The sequence below is a fragment of the Mustelus asterias genome, unplaced genomic scaffold (assembly GCF_964213995.1).
Source record: "Mustelus asterias unplaced genomic scaffold, sMusAst1.hap1.1 HAP1_SCAFFOLD_85, whole genome shotgun sequence".
In the NCBI taxonomy this organism is placed as follows: Eukaryota; Metazoa; Chordata; class Chondrichthyes; order Carcharhiniformes; family Triakidae; genus Mustelus; species Mustelus asterias.
In genome coordinates this window covers 390,321-406,510 of record NW_027590139.1, presented here as the reverse complement: position 1 = coordinate 406,510, position 16,190 = coordinate 390,321, and the positions used below count along the sequence as shown (strand labels likewise).

Here is a 16,190-nt window from a genome sequence, read left to right as displayed (position 1 = left end):
TCTCGATTTCCTCATCTGACGAGTGTTTTTCCTATTTCTCTATTGTGAAGACCGATTTTTAAAAAAAGATTGTTCTGCGCAATGTGCGTCATTTCCTCTAGTTCAGTTACAGTATCACCTTTGAGTCTGTCTTTATGAGCACGCAATACTATTAGACATGTTTCAGGTGGTAATTAACTATGTTAGTCTACACCTACAAATTCTGTTGTGGACTGAACAAATTGCTAATATGTGCACGGTGTCAAAAGGCAAACATTTCTTTCCTTGTTGCGTTTTAAAATATCGCATTCATGATTTTCCTGAAAGCATTTGTACCGAGGTCAGAGCAAAGATAATAGCTGGAATTTTACCGTTGGCCTCGGGTGGGATTTTATGAGCCTCGCCAGAGCGATGCTGTAAAATACTGGCCAATATGTCTGTAACATCGAGATTTGGATAATGTTCAGCAAATAACTGAAATCATGCAGATTTCCCTCACCCTAAATGGTAAAGTTTCATTCATGTTTCTGCCCAGTTTTGAACCTTCGTGTGTTAGGCAAATGGGATAATCACAACATTACAAAAACTGCCAACAGCGCCAGGCCTACAATCGACCTGTCTGCAATGTTCAATTTTGCTCTGTTGCTGCTGGTTTTCATGGCGAGACTAAGAGCCCATGTCACTTCAGATGTGACAGAGCTCTGACGAAGGGTCATCTCGACTTGAAAGATTGGCTCTATTCTCTCCCCACAGATTCTGTCAGATCTGCTGAGATTTTCCAGCATTTTCTGTTTTTGTTTCAGATTACAGCATCAACAATATTTTGCTTTTAAAATAAATGGAAATTGGTGAAATGGGTGAAGGTGGAGGGGAGAGTTCATGCTCGTGAATTGTCAGAGATGGACCTTCACATGGTCCATCTCTGAGACTTCTCTTCCCCCTCCTTGACATTTCTGACTCCATTTCTGGTAGTCATGATGTGGAGATGCCGGCGTTGGACTGGCGTAGGTACAGTAAGAAGTCTCACAACACCAGGTTAAGGTCTGAGTGACTCACCTGATGAAGGAGCAGTGCCCCGAAAGCTCGTGATACCAAATAAACCTGTTGGACTTTAACCTGGTGTTCTGAGACTCTTTACTGTGTCAATTTCTGGTGATAATATCACTGGTATCTATTACAAGCACACCGACACCTACAACTACCTTGACTACAGTTCTTCACACCCCATATCCTGAAAGGACTCCATCTCATTCTCTCAGTTCCTTCACCTCCGCCACATCTGTCCTGATAATGCCATTTTCCAAAATAGTGTTGCCCATGTCTTTCTTTCGCCAATTGTGGTTTTTCACCTACTGTGGTTGACAGTACACTTGACCATGACCGACCCATTCCCCAGCCACTGCTGTCACCCCCTCCTCTCCCTCCCAGAACCAGAATAGGCTTCCCCATGTCCTCACTTTTCACCCCACCAGCCTCCGCATTCAAAGGATCATCCTCTGCCATTTCTGCCAACTCCAGCATGATGCCACTACTCATCACACCTTCCCCTCACCCCTTCTCCCCCCCCCCACCCCCCCCCCCCCCCACCACCACCCCCCCCCCCCCCCCCCCCCCCCCCGCCACCTCCGCCCTCCTCAGCAAGAACTCACAAGGACCGTTCTCTCTGGGACACCCTGGTCCATTCCTCCATCACACCCACCATCTCACCCCCTGTCCATGGAGCCTTCCCATGCAATGGTTGAAGGTGCAACACCTACCCTTTTACCTCCTCCCTGCTCACTGTCCCAGGTCCCAAACACCATTTCAGGTGAAGCAGCGTTTCAGACATCTCCTTCAATCTGGTCTATTGCATTCGCTGCTCCCAATGTGGTCGACTCCACACTGGAGAGACCAAATGCAGACTGGGTGACTGTTTTGCTGAACACCATCCACAAGCAAAACCCAGACCTTCCTGTCAGTTCAATACACCACTCTATTCTCCTGTCCACATGTCGGTCCTTGCAATGTTCTAGTGAACCCTAATGCAAACTGGTGGAGCAGCACCTCATCTTCCAATTGGACACTTTACAGCCTGAACATTTACAGGACTGAACATTGAATTCAACATTCACAGCGTGAACTCTCTCCTTCACCTACACTCCATTTCCATTTATTTCATTTAATTCTGATTCTTCTTTTTGTCTTATTCATCCATTTTATCATCCTTCTTTCTCACTTCCTTGTTTCCAGTTCTCCATTCTTGCTTTCTGCCTTGTCCACCCCCACCCCCCGTTCAGGGCAACTGTTTCTGCCTTGTCCACCCCCTAACCACTCCCCCTCCCCCCACCCACCCACATTCAGGACAACTGCCTTAAACATCTGTACCACTGTTCTGCCATTCACATATTCTGATCACTTCATGGACACTTTTAACACCTCTCCCAGCTGTCTTCATACATAAAAGCAAATTATTGCAGATGCTGGAATCTGAAACCAAAAGAGAAAATGCTGGAAAATCTCAGCAGGTCTGGCAGCATCTGTGAGGGGAGAAAAGAGCTGACGTTTCGAGTCCAGATGACCCTTTGTCAAAGCTGGCAAGGTCTTCATCCTCATTCATCTCTCCCCGCTGTCTGTGAGACATGCACACGCTCCACTTTCTGGTGAACACACACTGACTCTCTGCTTCAAGCTTTACTCTTTGTACCAATTCACACTCTGACTCCTTTTACAATTACTCATTGTTCCCAATAGGCTCCATTCCCTCTGACTCCATCCCCCTGAACTCACTGAGCATCACCCCAGGGATCCTCTCTCACTGCTCCATTCCCTCTGACTCCATCCCCCTGAACTCACTGAGCATCACCCCAGGGATCCTCCCTCCCTGCTCCATCCCCCTGAACATCATCCCAGGGACCCTCTCTCCCTGCTCCATCCCCCTGACTCCATCCCCCCAGGGATCCTCACTCCCTGCTCCATTCCCTCTGACTCCATCCCCCTGAACTCACTGAACATCATCCCAGGGATCCTCGCTCCCTGCTCCATTCCCTCTGTGAGCATTCCCCTGAACTCACTGAACAGAAGGAGTAATCCCAGAGAAACTGTTGGGAATGGAGTCAGGGAATGTTCTAGGTTTGTGTATTTTTAGCTATCCTGGTGTCAGAACACACACATCAATAAAACAGGGCATTCCTGCAAACACACTGCAGCTCCTCATGTCTGTTGTATAACTTTCCCAGGCTCCTGTGAATTCCTTCAACTAGTATGTAATGTAGACTTGAATTGATTTATTTTAAAACGGTTTATTTTAAACATATTAACACCGGTCTGAAAGTTGTAGACTCAGGACTGTCACACAAATGCTCTCAATCTGATGGTGTGGTGGTATTGTCACTGGGCTGGGAGCCCAGAGTCCGAGGGTAATGCTCTGGGGAGCCAGCTTCCAATCACACCACAGCAAATGGTGAAATCTGAAGTCAATAAAAGTCTGTAATTAAAGGTCTAGCGATGACCATGAACCCATTGCTGTTCAAACCCATTTGGTTCACCGATGATCACTGATGCCCTTTAGGGAAGGAATTTATACGACTCCAGGATAAGACCAGAGGATGCTGGAAAATCTCAGCAGGTCTGGCAGCATCTGTAAGTCTTTCATGTGACTCCAGGTCCACACGATGTGGTTGACTCTGGAATGGTCCAGCAAGCAAGCTGCTCAGTTCAAGGGCAGTTAGGGATAGGCCACAAGCAATGAATTAAAAATAATCTTCACAAAATGTTGACCAGTCATTTTCAGTCTGCAAATTTAAACCTGCTTTTTCAGGAACAGATCCCAGATTTAAACCAATCTTTGATTTAACAGCACACTGCCAGCATTCACCGCTGTTCTTCACAACTCTAAACACAGTTGTAAAGGAATCTTTGTTCCATGTCTTAGAATACTACAATGCAGAAGGAGGCCATTCGGTCCATCGAATCTGCACTGACCACAATCCCACCCAGGCCCTATCCCCATAACGCCATGAATTTATCTTAGCTAGTGCCCCGACACTAAGGGGCAATTTAGCATGGCCAATTCACCTAACCCTCACATCTTTGGACTGTGGGAGGAAACCGGAGCACCCGGAGGAAACCCACGTAGACACGGGGATAATGTGCAAACTCCACACAGACAGTGACCCAAGCTGGAAATTGAACCCAGGTCCCTGGCGCTGTGAGGCAGCATTCCAACCACTGTGCCACAGTGTCGCCCGTGTTGAGGAGTTCTGAACCATGGAAGAGAGTGGTTGGGATACATTTCTTACACACCTCAGGAATATCCCACACATTTTGTCTTGAATGTGATTAACAGCAGCAATAACTGCAGAATGCAGCTCCTGAAGACACATGAACTCATTGAGGTGTCAGTAGATGAGGTAGGCAGCACGGTGGCACAGTGGCTAGCACTGCTGCCTCACAGCACCAGCGACCAGGGTTCAATTCCGACCTCAGGGGACTGTCTTTGTCGAATTTGTCCATTCTCCCATGTCTGCGTGGGTTTCCTTCGGGTGCTCCGGTTTCCCACAGTCCAAAGATGAGCAGGTCGGGTGGATTGACCACGGTAAAGACAGTTTGGCCCGGTGGCCTTGTAGAAGGGAGGGAAGCAGCAGAAACAGCTGATCAGATTGTCTCAAGCTTAATGACAAAGAAGCTCCATGAACTCCTCGCTTGTTGCTGGAGGTGAGGATAGAGGAGACAAGGGTGAGGGAGAGACCTTCAGTAGGAATTGACCTATGTTCGAGATATTAAAAGGATTCAACACAAATCTGATTGATTTAACATTTATCTGGAATATTAACTCAGCTGAGATGGAGTTTATGAACATCAGCAGAAACAGAGCCCAATCAACATGCTTCATTTCTGGATGTAAATAATGGCAAAATCCAATCACTGTCGTCATTTATGAACTCGCTGGTGTGTCAGCAGATTGGATGAAGAAGCAAATCCCTTCCCACACAGAGAGCAGGTGAATGGCCTCTCCCCAGTGTGAGTGCGCCGGTGCACAGTGAGATGAGATAATTCTCTGAACCTAGTCCCACAGTCAGAGCACCTGAACGGTCTCTCCCGAGTGTGAATGCGTTGATGGGACACCAGATTACTGGAACTTTTAAAACGTTTCCTACAGTCTGGGCATTTAAAAGGTCTCTCCCCAGTGTGAACACGTTGATGACGTACCAGTTCCCCTGAACTTTTATAGCATTTCCCACAGTCTGGGCATTTAAACGGTCTCTCCTCAGTGTGGGTGCGCTGGTGTGAAGTGAGGGCAGATGATGTCTTGAACCCAGTCTCACAGTGAGAACACCTGAACGGTCTCTCATCAGTGTGAACACGTTGATGGCGCATCAGTTCCCCAGAACTTTTATAGCTCTTCCCACAGTCTGGACATTTAAATGGTCTCTCAGTAGTGTGAACTTGCTGGTGTTTCAGCAGGGTCGATAACTGAGTGAATCGTCTTCCACATTTGGAGCAGATGTAAGGTTTCTCGTGAGTGTGAACTCGCTGGTGTCTCTGCAGGGTAGATGAATGAGCGAATCCCTTCCCACACTGAGAGCAAGTGAATGGCCTCTCCCCAGTGTGAGTGCGCTGGTGTTCAGACAGGTTACTCATTTGCCTGAATGCAATGCCACACTGAGAGCATCTGAAAGGTCTCTCATCAGTGTGAGTGCGTTGGTGTTTAGTTAGGGCAGAGGATGTCTTGAACCCACTCCCGCAGTGAGAGCACCTGAATGGTCTCGCATCGGTGTGAACACGTTGATGGGACAAAAGTTCCCCAGAACTTTTATAGCACTTCCCACAGTCAGAGCATTTAAAAGGTTTCTCTTCAGTGTGAACTCGCTGGTGCATCAGCAGGTTAGAGGACCTTGAGAATCTCTTCCCACACTCGGAGCAGATGAATGGCTTCTCCCCGGTGTGAACTTGTTGGCGTTTCATTGCACACTCAGAGGAGGTCATTGGCCTCTCCCCACTGTGAACTCGCTGGTGTCTTTGCAGGTTGGTTAACTGAATGAATCCCTTCCCACAGTCAGAGCAGGTGAATGGCTTCTCCCCAGTGTGACAGCGGCAATGCTTTTCAAGGTGAGATGGGGATCTGAATCCCTTCCCACAATCCTCACATTTCCACGGTTTCTTCCTGGTGTGACTGCACTTGTGTCTCAACAGGTCAGATGATTGGTTGAAGCCTCGTCCACACACAGAACACACGTACGGTTTCTCTCCACTGTGAATGGTGCTTTTTTCTTCCATGTTCAAAATCCAATGATATTCACGTTGTGATAAGTTGTGCGACTGCCAGATCCGGATGTGATGTATGGTTTGAATTTCCTGACTGCAAGTCCTCCTAAAACCTGTGAAATTGATTTAAAACAGAAACAAGGGAGTGAGAGATAACCCACAAAAACACAAAGGCAGGTTGTGAAATTGAGCTGAATAAATCTGGTAATTTATGGGGACAGCACAAAGGAAAATGTGACCATGAAAGCAGCTGGATTTGTGTAAAATCCCAACCACTACATTAATGCCCTTCAGGGAAAGGAACCTGCCACTCAGTCTGGGTCTGCACAAAGCACTAACCTCGAAATGAGGGGGTGGGACGGTGGCAGGCACTGCTGCCTCACAGCAGCAGGGACATGGATTCGATTCCCGGCTTGGGTCACTGTCAGTGTGGAGTTTGTACATTCTCCTCCTGTCTGTATGGGTTTCCTCCGGGTGCTCCTGTTTCCTCCCACAGGTTAGGTGGATTGGCCATGTTAAATTGCCCCTTTATGTCAGGGGGACTAGCTAGGGTAAATGCATGGGGTTAAGGGGATGGGGCCTGGGTGGGATTGTGGTCGGTGCAGACTCGATGGGCCGAATGGCCTCTTTCTGCGCTGTTGGGATTCAATGAAAATCACAACATTCTCTCCTCCTACTGACAGGGAGCACCGCGCATGCGCATTGCTGCGCATCGCCCCACGAAAGATGGCGGCCGTTTATCCATGCTTGTCTCTGCAGAAGCAGAATGGCTCTGGACAAACCCGGGACTGGCCCAGGACCTTCGTGTTTGGAGTTTGAATTCACGAAGTGTTCATGAAACCTTACCGCCCTCCCTTTGCGCCCATCGCTCCCTCAGACACGCCGCTTTCTTACCCGCCACGGAACAAGAAACAACAACTTCGACACCCCAGCACTCCCTCTGCGCATGCTCAGAACACGGTCACTCCTGCGCCTGCGCGGTCGCGATTGCCTGGATAGGAGGCATTCCTCGTCGCTTGGGACGCTGGGTAAACGCCCCGCCATTGAATAGAACAAATGGTTTGTCGTGATTTCTTTGTTGTTATCGCGTGCAAGCTGGGGCTGAAGGGCCAATAATAAAACTAGGATACATATCATATAGAGACCTGATTGCACAGACCATTATCTCAATTCAGAGAAGGAAATTGGAATTGTTCAGAAATCGAAAGGTACCTGAAGGTAGAAATAAGAGCAGAAACCCTGTCCTATAGTCACATGTGAACTCACTGGTATTTCAGTAGCACATGAATATCAGGGATACTGCAATTAATTATGAAGATGTATAATATAAGGAAAAGGTGGTGGGGTCGCGCTATTAATAAGAGATAATATCAGGGTAGTACTGAGGGATGACATAGGCTCTGAGGAACAAAACGTGGAATCATTATGGGTAGAGATGAGGAATAGTAGAGGGAGAAAGACACTAGTAGGTGTGGTATATAGGCCCCCAAATAATAATGTTGAGGTAGGGAGGGCTGTAAACAAGCAGATAAGGGATGCGTGTAAAAACGGAACGGCAATAATCATGGGGGACTTCAACATGCACATTGACTGGCAGACTCAAGTCGGTAAGGGTGGAATGGAGGAAGAGTTCTTAGAATGCTGTCGGGATAGTTTCCTTGAACAGCATGTTACGGAACCGACGAGGGAACGAGCTATTTTGGATCTGGTATTGTGTAACGAGGTAGGTAGAATTAAGGATCTTATTGTGAAGGACCCTCTTGGGTCTAGTGACCACAATATGGTCGAATTTCTGATTCAGATGGAAGAGGAGAAAGTTTGGTCCCAAACCAGTGTCCTCTGTTTGAACAGAGGGAAATATGATAGGATGAGGGATGAATTGGCTAAGGTAGACTGGGAGAGCAGGCTGGCAGGTAGGATAGCTGAGGAACAGTGGAGGATTTTTAAGGAGATCCTTTTCAGTTCTCAGCAAAAATATATTCCAGCAAAAAACAAGGATTGTAAGAAAAGGGAGAACCAGCCGTGGATAACGAAGGAAATAAAGGAGAGTATTAAAATAAAAACAGCTGCGTACAGAGTGGCCAAAAATAGTGGAGAAACAAGTGATTGGGAAAAATTTAAGAAACAACAAAGAGAGACTAAGAAAGCGATAAAGAAAGGAAGGATAGACTATGAAGCTAGGCTAGCAATTAATATAAAAAATGATAGTAAAAGTTTTTATAAATATATAAAAAGGAATAGAGTGGCTAGAGTGAATGTTGGACCCTTGGAGGACGAGAGGGGGGAGTTAATAGTGGGAAATGAGGATATGGCTGAGTCTTTAAATAAGTTTTTTGTGTCGGTCTTCACGGTGGAGGACACAAATAGTTTGCCAAATATTAACGATAGAGGGTTGGCAGCAGGAGAAATACTTAATGCAATTAATGTTACCAGAGAGGCAGTGCTGGGTAGACTAATGGGACTGAAGGTGGATAAGTCCCCGGGTCCGGATGGAATGCATCCCAGGGTATTGAAAGAAATGTCAGAGGTAATAGTGGATGCGTTAGTGATTATTTATCAAAACTCGTTGCATTCTGGGGTAGTGCCGGTTGATTGGAAAACGGCTAATGTTACGCCGCTGTTTAAAAAAGGAAGGAGACAAAAGGCGGGTAACTATAGGCCGGTCAGCTTAACGTCTGTAGTAGGGAAAATGCTGGAATCCATTATTAAAGAGGAGATAGCAGGGCATCTGGATAGAAATGGTTCGATCAATCAGACGCAGCATGGATTCATGAGGGGAAATTCGTGCTTGACGAACATGTTGGATTTTTATGAAGATGTGACTAGGGCGGTTGATGGAGGAGAACCGGTGGATGCGGTGTTTTTGGATTTCCAAAAGGCGTTTGATAAGGTGCCCCATAAAAGGCTACTGAAGAAGATTAGGGCACACGGAGTTGGGGGTAGTGTGTTAAAGTGGATTGGGGACTGGCTATCTGACAGGAAGCAAAGAGTCGGAATAAATGGGTGTTTTTCCGGTTGGAGGAAGGTAACTAGTGGCGTGCCGCAGGGATCGGTACTCGGGCCGCAACTATTTACCATTTATATAGATGATCTGGAGGAGGGGACGGAGTGTAGGGTAACAAAGTTTGCAGACGACACAAAGATAAGTAGAAAAGTGAATCGTGTGGAGGACGGAGAAGATCTGCAGAGAGATTTGGACAGGCTGAGTGAGTGGGCGAGGATATGGCAAATGGAGTATAACGTTGAGAAATGCGAGGTTATACACTTTGGAGGAAATAATAACAAATGGGATTACTATCTCAATGGAAACAAATTAAAACATGCTACCGTGCAAAGGGACCTGGGGGTCCTTGTGCATGAGATGCAAAAGCCCAGTCTGCAGGTACAACAGGTGATCAAGAAGGCAAATGGGATGTTGGCCTATATTGCGAAGGGGATAGAATATAAAAGCAGGGATGTCTTGATGCACCTGTACAGGGCATTGGTGAGGCCGCAGCTGGAATACTGTGTGCAGTATTGGTCCCCTTATATGAGGAAGGATATATTGGCATTGGAGGGAGTGCAGAGAAGGTTCACCAGGTTGATACCGGAGATGAGGGGTTTGGATTATGAGGAGAGGCTGAGGAGATTGGGTTTGTACTCGTTGGAGTTTAGAAGGATGAGGGGGGATCTTATGGAGACTTATAAGATAATGCGGGGGCTGGATAGGGTGGAGGCGGAGAGATTCTTTCCACTTAGTAAGGAAGTTAAAACTAGAGGACACAGCCTCAAAATAAAGGGGGGTCGGTTTAAGACAGAGTTGAGGAGGAACTTCTTCTCCCAGAGGGTGGTGAATCTCTGGAATTCTCTGCCCACTGAGGTGGTGGAGGCTACCTCGCTGAATATGTTTAAAGCGCGGATGGATGGATTCCTGATCGGTAAGGGAATTAAGGGTTATGGGGATCAGGCGGGTAAGTGGTACTGATCCACGTCAGATCAGCCATGATCTTATTGAATGGCGGGGCAGGCTCGAGGGGCTAGATGGCCTACTCCTGCTCCTATTTCTTATGTTCTTATGTTCTTATAATGTGAACAGTGCCTGTTAGATAAAGTGCAATGTTCTAACACATTGGAGCAGCTATGATCAATGTGAGGAGAATATTGGGTGACAGTGTCACAACAACATTATGCTCTGTCTCCTTGTAACCTGTCTCAGAATTTCCTTCAATAACTAGGGCATTAATGTGACAGGAATTAGCATCTATGATCTGCCATAATTACAAGAGGAAAATTAGTGACTGCAATTATCCCAGGATTAAATTATATATTGCATACTATCTCCAAATGGGGCTTATAACACAATTTATTTTATTTATTAGTGTCACAAGGAGGCTTACATTAACACTGCAATGAAGTTCCTGTGAAAATCCCCTTGTCGCCACACTCCGGCATCTGTTCCGGTACGCTGAGGGAGAATTTAGCACGGCCAATGCACCCAACCAGCATGTCTTTGGACTGTGGCAGGAAACCAGAGCACCAGGAAGGAAAACACACATAGACACAGCAGAACATGCATACTCTGCAGAGACAGTGCTCCAAGACAGGAATCAAACCTGGGTCGCTGGCGCTGTGAGGCAGAAGTGCTAGCCACTGTGCTGCCCTTAGAATCTCAATTATTTCAGAAATTGATTTTATAGCATTGATCTACTGAAGGCTGTGGAAATAGTGAAATCTAAATAATGTACAGAAACAAGCAAGATGCAGCTACTTTCTACACATTAGCTTTGCATATTTCCCTTAATCAGTGGGGTATTTTGAAATTTTGAGGTTTACTTCACAAACTGTTAAGATTAGCAAACATGGATATTTACTTAATGATATGTGGGTGTGGCTGGCAAAAGCCACACTCCAAAATGGTGGTGAGTCACCTTCTTCACCAGCTGCAGTCCATATGGTGTCAGTACACCCTCCACTTCTCTTTGGGAGGTGATCCACGATTTCATAGAAATCATAGAAACCCTACAGTACAGAAAGAGGTCATTCGGCCCATCGAGTATGCACCAACCACAATCCCACCCAGGCCTTACCCCCATATCCCTACATATTTACCCACTAATCCCTCTAACCTACGCAGCTCAGGACACTAAGGGCAATTTTGAGCATGGCCAATCAACCTAACCCGCACATCTTTGGACTGTGGGATGAAACCGGAGCACCCAGAGGAAACCCACGCAGACAAGAGGAGAATGTGCAAACTCCACACAGACAGTGACCCAAGCCGGGAATCGAACCTAGGTCCCTGGAGCTGTGAAGCAGCAGTGCTAACCACTGTGCTACCGTGCCACCCGTGTCAATGTAGCGACAATGAAGCAATGCAATATAATAGCAATATAATTCCAAGTCAGGATGGTGTGCAATTTGGAGGGGAACTTGAAGGCGGTGGAGTTCACACACACCAACTGTCCGTGGTCTTTTAGGTTCAGAGTTCACAAGATTGGAAGGTGCAATTGAAGGAGCCTTGACTAATCACTGCAATAAATCTTGTAGTGGTGAGAAATGATCATTTGACTTCAAGTCCATTTCTTCTGCTCTTTGCATGTCCATCTCATCATGGACTCTACCACACTCATTTAATTTCATGAGGGACAATTCTGCACAAATACTCCCCAATTTCCAAAGATCAAAATCCAAACATGTATCCAAATATATCAAGATATGTATCACTTCTCAGATTTCCACCACACTGGCATTACATTTTTCAGACAAACATTTCCATGCCTGACAGCAAATATATGATTGATCACCTCAGTCTATACACTACATAGGTGGCAATGATCACTCAATGTTAATGTTTTGCTGTTGTCTCTGTACTAAACGTGGTTCAGTATAGATTTAAGGTTCAAAACAAGAGGTGGAATTGAATGATCAAAACAACACATCATCTTTGGAGCATAGTTTTTTCCTTGAATCCCTTGCAATTTTTGGCCCTTACAGGCACTAACACTTTAGTTCCAAAATTAGTCAGGTTGGTAGTTGTTGTCTGCCCAAAAGGACATGAAGTATCCCTTGTGTATTTATGTGCGGGTGATGGTGTATACGTGAGCGTGTGTGAGTATTGAGGAATATAGCTGTGCACATGTGCCTGTATCTGTATGTGACTCTGGACAGAGTGTTTGTGGATCTCTGTGTTTAGGTGTCAGTCTGTTCTGCTTTTCATTTACTGTAACATAAATCTTCCTCTCCAAGCAGACAACGTGTTTCCTGAAAATTCCATTGACTGATTTCAATGATACAATTAGGAGATTTGTCTTCAGGGTGAAACCACAAGCTGACTGTGTGTTGTGAGAAACCTGACATCTACACAGGCCCCACTCTGCCAAAACAACATGAAGTGTCTGCTACTCCCCAGATCCCTTCCTTTCCCATCATCTGCTTCAAGCCACAAACAAAAAGGTCCAGTTTGCTCCTGGAGTTTGACATAAAGCAGCTTTCAAAATGATGCAGAGTCTCCGCCAATGAGGGAGATCTGGGCTCAGACCTGTCCCTCATTCAAAGAACAAAGAACAACACAGCACAGGAACAGGCCCTTCGGCCCTCCAAGCCTGCACCGAACATGTGTTCCTAACTAAACCATCCGTTTGTATCCCTCTATTCCCAATCTGTTCATGTGGCTATCCAGATAAGTCTTAAATGATCCGAGCGTGTCTGCCTCAACCACCTTGCTTGGTAGTGCATTCCAGGCCCCCATTCATTCCAACTGAACCACCGAACTCCGACAGTGGAGAAAGAGGCCCTTCAGCCCTTCTGGTTTACACCGACTCGCCAAAACAGCATTCACCCAGGCCGTTTCCTCTGCCCTATCTCCGCAACCCCACATATTCATCATGGCCAATCCACCAAACCCGCACATGTTTGTGCTGTGGGAGGAAACCGGAGGAAACCCACGTAAACACGGGGAGAACATGCAAACTCCAAACCCGAGGTCGGAATTGAACCCGGGTCCCTGGCGCCGTGAGGCAGCAGTGCTAACCACTGTTCGGAGGACCAGCCGCTCCCGCTTGGTCCTCCAGCCCCGCCCCCTCTTCCTATTGGTCCAGAGCTGCCGTCAATCACTGCCTGGGCATTGTGATGTGGGGCATTGTGATGTGGAGCATGCGCAGTGCCGCTGGGAGCTCAGGATTGAAGCGGTGGAAATTCTCATCGCTTCAGAAACCGGTGGACACTGCTCGCAGCGGGTGTGATTTGAAATATTTACTCTGCTGCTTCAGGGCAGCCACTGACTCAAAGAAGGCTCAAACTGTTTCTGTGGTGGAGTGGTTATCACGTTCGCTTAACACGCGGAAGGTACCCGGTTCGAAACCCGACAGAGACATTCATTAATCTTCCTCATGTAGAGGGAGGCAGTGGCACAGTGGTATTGTCACTACACTAGTAATCCAGAGACTGAGTCATGCTCTGGGTACCTGGGTTCAAATCCCACCACTGCAGATGGTGAATTTTGAATTCAATAAGAAAGAAATCAGAAACCGGCGGGTGGGGAATGAGGGAGCAGGTCCGGATCAATAAAACAATAATACAAAGCTCGGGAGCGGGTTGTGAACTGGGGAAATCAGCTCGGGCTTTTCCCCGGAACAGGCCCAGATTCCCTCTGTCGGGATCCTGTGCGGCCCGGAGCATGCGCAATGAGAAACCCTCGGGCCTCCCGCCGCCACCCCGGCCCCACTCCCCCTCCGATTGGTTGGAGGACCAACCTCTCCCGCTCTGTCCGCCTGACCCGCTCCCTGTTTTATTGGTCCGGACTTGCCGTCAATCACCCCGGGGCATTGTGAGGTGGGCGGGGAGGATTCACAAACACCCGCTGGAGGCCCCAACACCCCCAATAAGACCCATTGGTTTTATTGTCAGTCTGCAGACAGGAGCTGGAGAACTGAACCCATGATGTGGAGATGCCGGCGTTGGACTGGGGTAAACACAGTAAGAAGTTTAACAACACCAGGTTAAAGTCCAACAGGTTTATTTGGTAGCAAATACCATAAGCTTTCGGAGCACTGCTCCTTCGTCAGATGGAGTGGAAATCCAGACAGAGGAGAAGGAGGGAGAAAACTGGGAGTGGAGGAAAGAAATGGGGAGATGGGTTTGGATTTCAGGATGTGGAGATGCCGGCGTTGGACTGGGGTGAGCAAATCCTTTCCCACACTTGGAGCAGGTGAATGGCCTCTCCCCTTTGTGACTGCGTCGATGAGTTTCCAGCTGTGATGGGTAATCAAATTCCTTCTCACAATCCTCACACTTCCATGCCATCTCCCTGTTGTGACTGCAACTATGTTCCAAAAGGCTAGATGATTGGTTGAAGTCTTGTCCACAGAACACATGTACAGCGTCTCTCCACTGTGAAGGGTGCTTTTTTTTTCTATAATAGAAATACAATGATATTCAGGTTACAATAAATCGGCCGATTGCATTAATAATGATATTTGGTTTCAATTTCTCAACTGCAAATCCTCATCCTCCAAAACCCTGTGAAATGGATTTAAACAAAACAGGGTGTGAGAGAGAACCCACAAAAGCACAAAGCGCAGGTTGTGAAATTGAGCTGAATGAGAGTTCCACGTCACAATGGAATGGATTGAGCTGGTAATTTGTGGGGCTGGCACTAGGAAAAAGTGACCATGAAAACCGCTGGATTGTTATAATAACCCAACTGATTGACAAATGTCCTTAAGGGAAGAAAACTTGCCACCTGGTCTGGGCACTGAGTGGAGACAGAAAGGAGGGGGGGGGGGGTGAGCAGGGTGAAGGAGAGGAATTTTATACATCTACAACTCAACAGGAACTTTGACAGAATTTCCAAACCCTCAACCTCCGCCACCTCGAAGGATCAAGGTAGCAGGTAGATGTGAACACCAAGACGTCCAAGTTCCCCTCCAACTCACGCACTATCCTGACTTGTCTGACATCCAGTATTGAAGAACAGAAATTTATTTCATATAAATACTGGGAAGTCTGAACCCATTGTGTTCAGTCCCCACTACGAATTCCCTCACCAGCAACTCTATCCCTCTTCCTGGCAACTGTCTGAGGCTGACCAGGCTGTTCACAACTATGATGAAATACTTCATCCCATGATGAGCTTCCAGCCACATATCCACATCATCATCAAGACTGCCTATTTCCACCTTCATTCATAGAAACCCTACAGTGTGAGGAGGCCATTCGGCTCATCGAGCCTGCACCGACAACAATCCCACCCAGGCCCTATCATCCCCATTTATCCTACGTATTTACCCTGTTAATCCTGCTGATTACAGTAAGAGTTTTAACAACACCAGGTGAAAGTCCAACAGGTTTATTTGGTAGCAAATGCCATTAGCTTTCGGAGCGCTGCTCCTTCGTCAGATGGAGTGGAAATTTCCTGGTGTTGTTAAAACTCTTACTTTGGATTTCAGCCCGGGGAGGAGGGAGAGTGTGTGGGATGGGATTTACAGATTTGGGGGAACGAGAGAGGAAAAAATGTTCTGGAGAAACTGGAATTGTCTGTTCAAAATGGACTGTCAGTGATGACTTTTGTAAACTCCTTTTACAGAATATTAAGAGGATTACGATGGGAAACTAAAATTCATGTCAAATTTCATCTGACAGTCAGCTGGTTCATCAGGACCTGAATATCATCACCTTTGAGGATTAAAGGAGAATTGTTCATTTGTTCTGTCTGAGGAAAAGATTTTAAACTTCAGTGTGACTGGAAAAGCACCGACACACACACACCCGAGAGTGTTCCAGTGAACGGACTGCAGAAAGAGCTTCAATCAGTTGCACAGCCTAATAAAACATTGCAGCATTCACAGCGAGGAGAAACCATACACGTGTTCTGTGTGTGGACGAGGCTTCAACTAATCATCCAACCTGGAGAGACACAAGGACACCGGCACCATGGAGAAACCGTGGAACTGTGAGGACTGTGGTAAAGGATTCAGTTATAGATCCCGGCA

General features: G+C 46.9%; 1 protein-coding gene across 1 annotated transcript in view; it reads right to left on the bottom strand.

Annotated features, from left to right (window-relative positions):
- Nucleotides 1-4,887: 4,887 nt before the first annotated feature.
- The window catches only part of LOC144483983 (uncharacterized), a 196,264-nt gene continuing 184,961 nt past the window's right edge, over nt 4,888-16,190 (bottom strand). Inside the window, 2 exon segments of the mRNA XM_078202559.1 lie at nt 4,888-5,179; nt 5,432-6,098. Coding sequence (XP_078058685.1) covers nt 4,888-5,179; nt 5,432-6,098 — 959 coding nt within the window.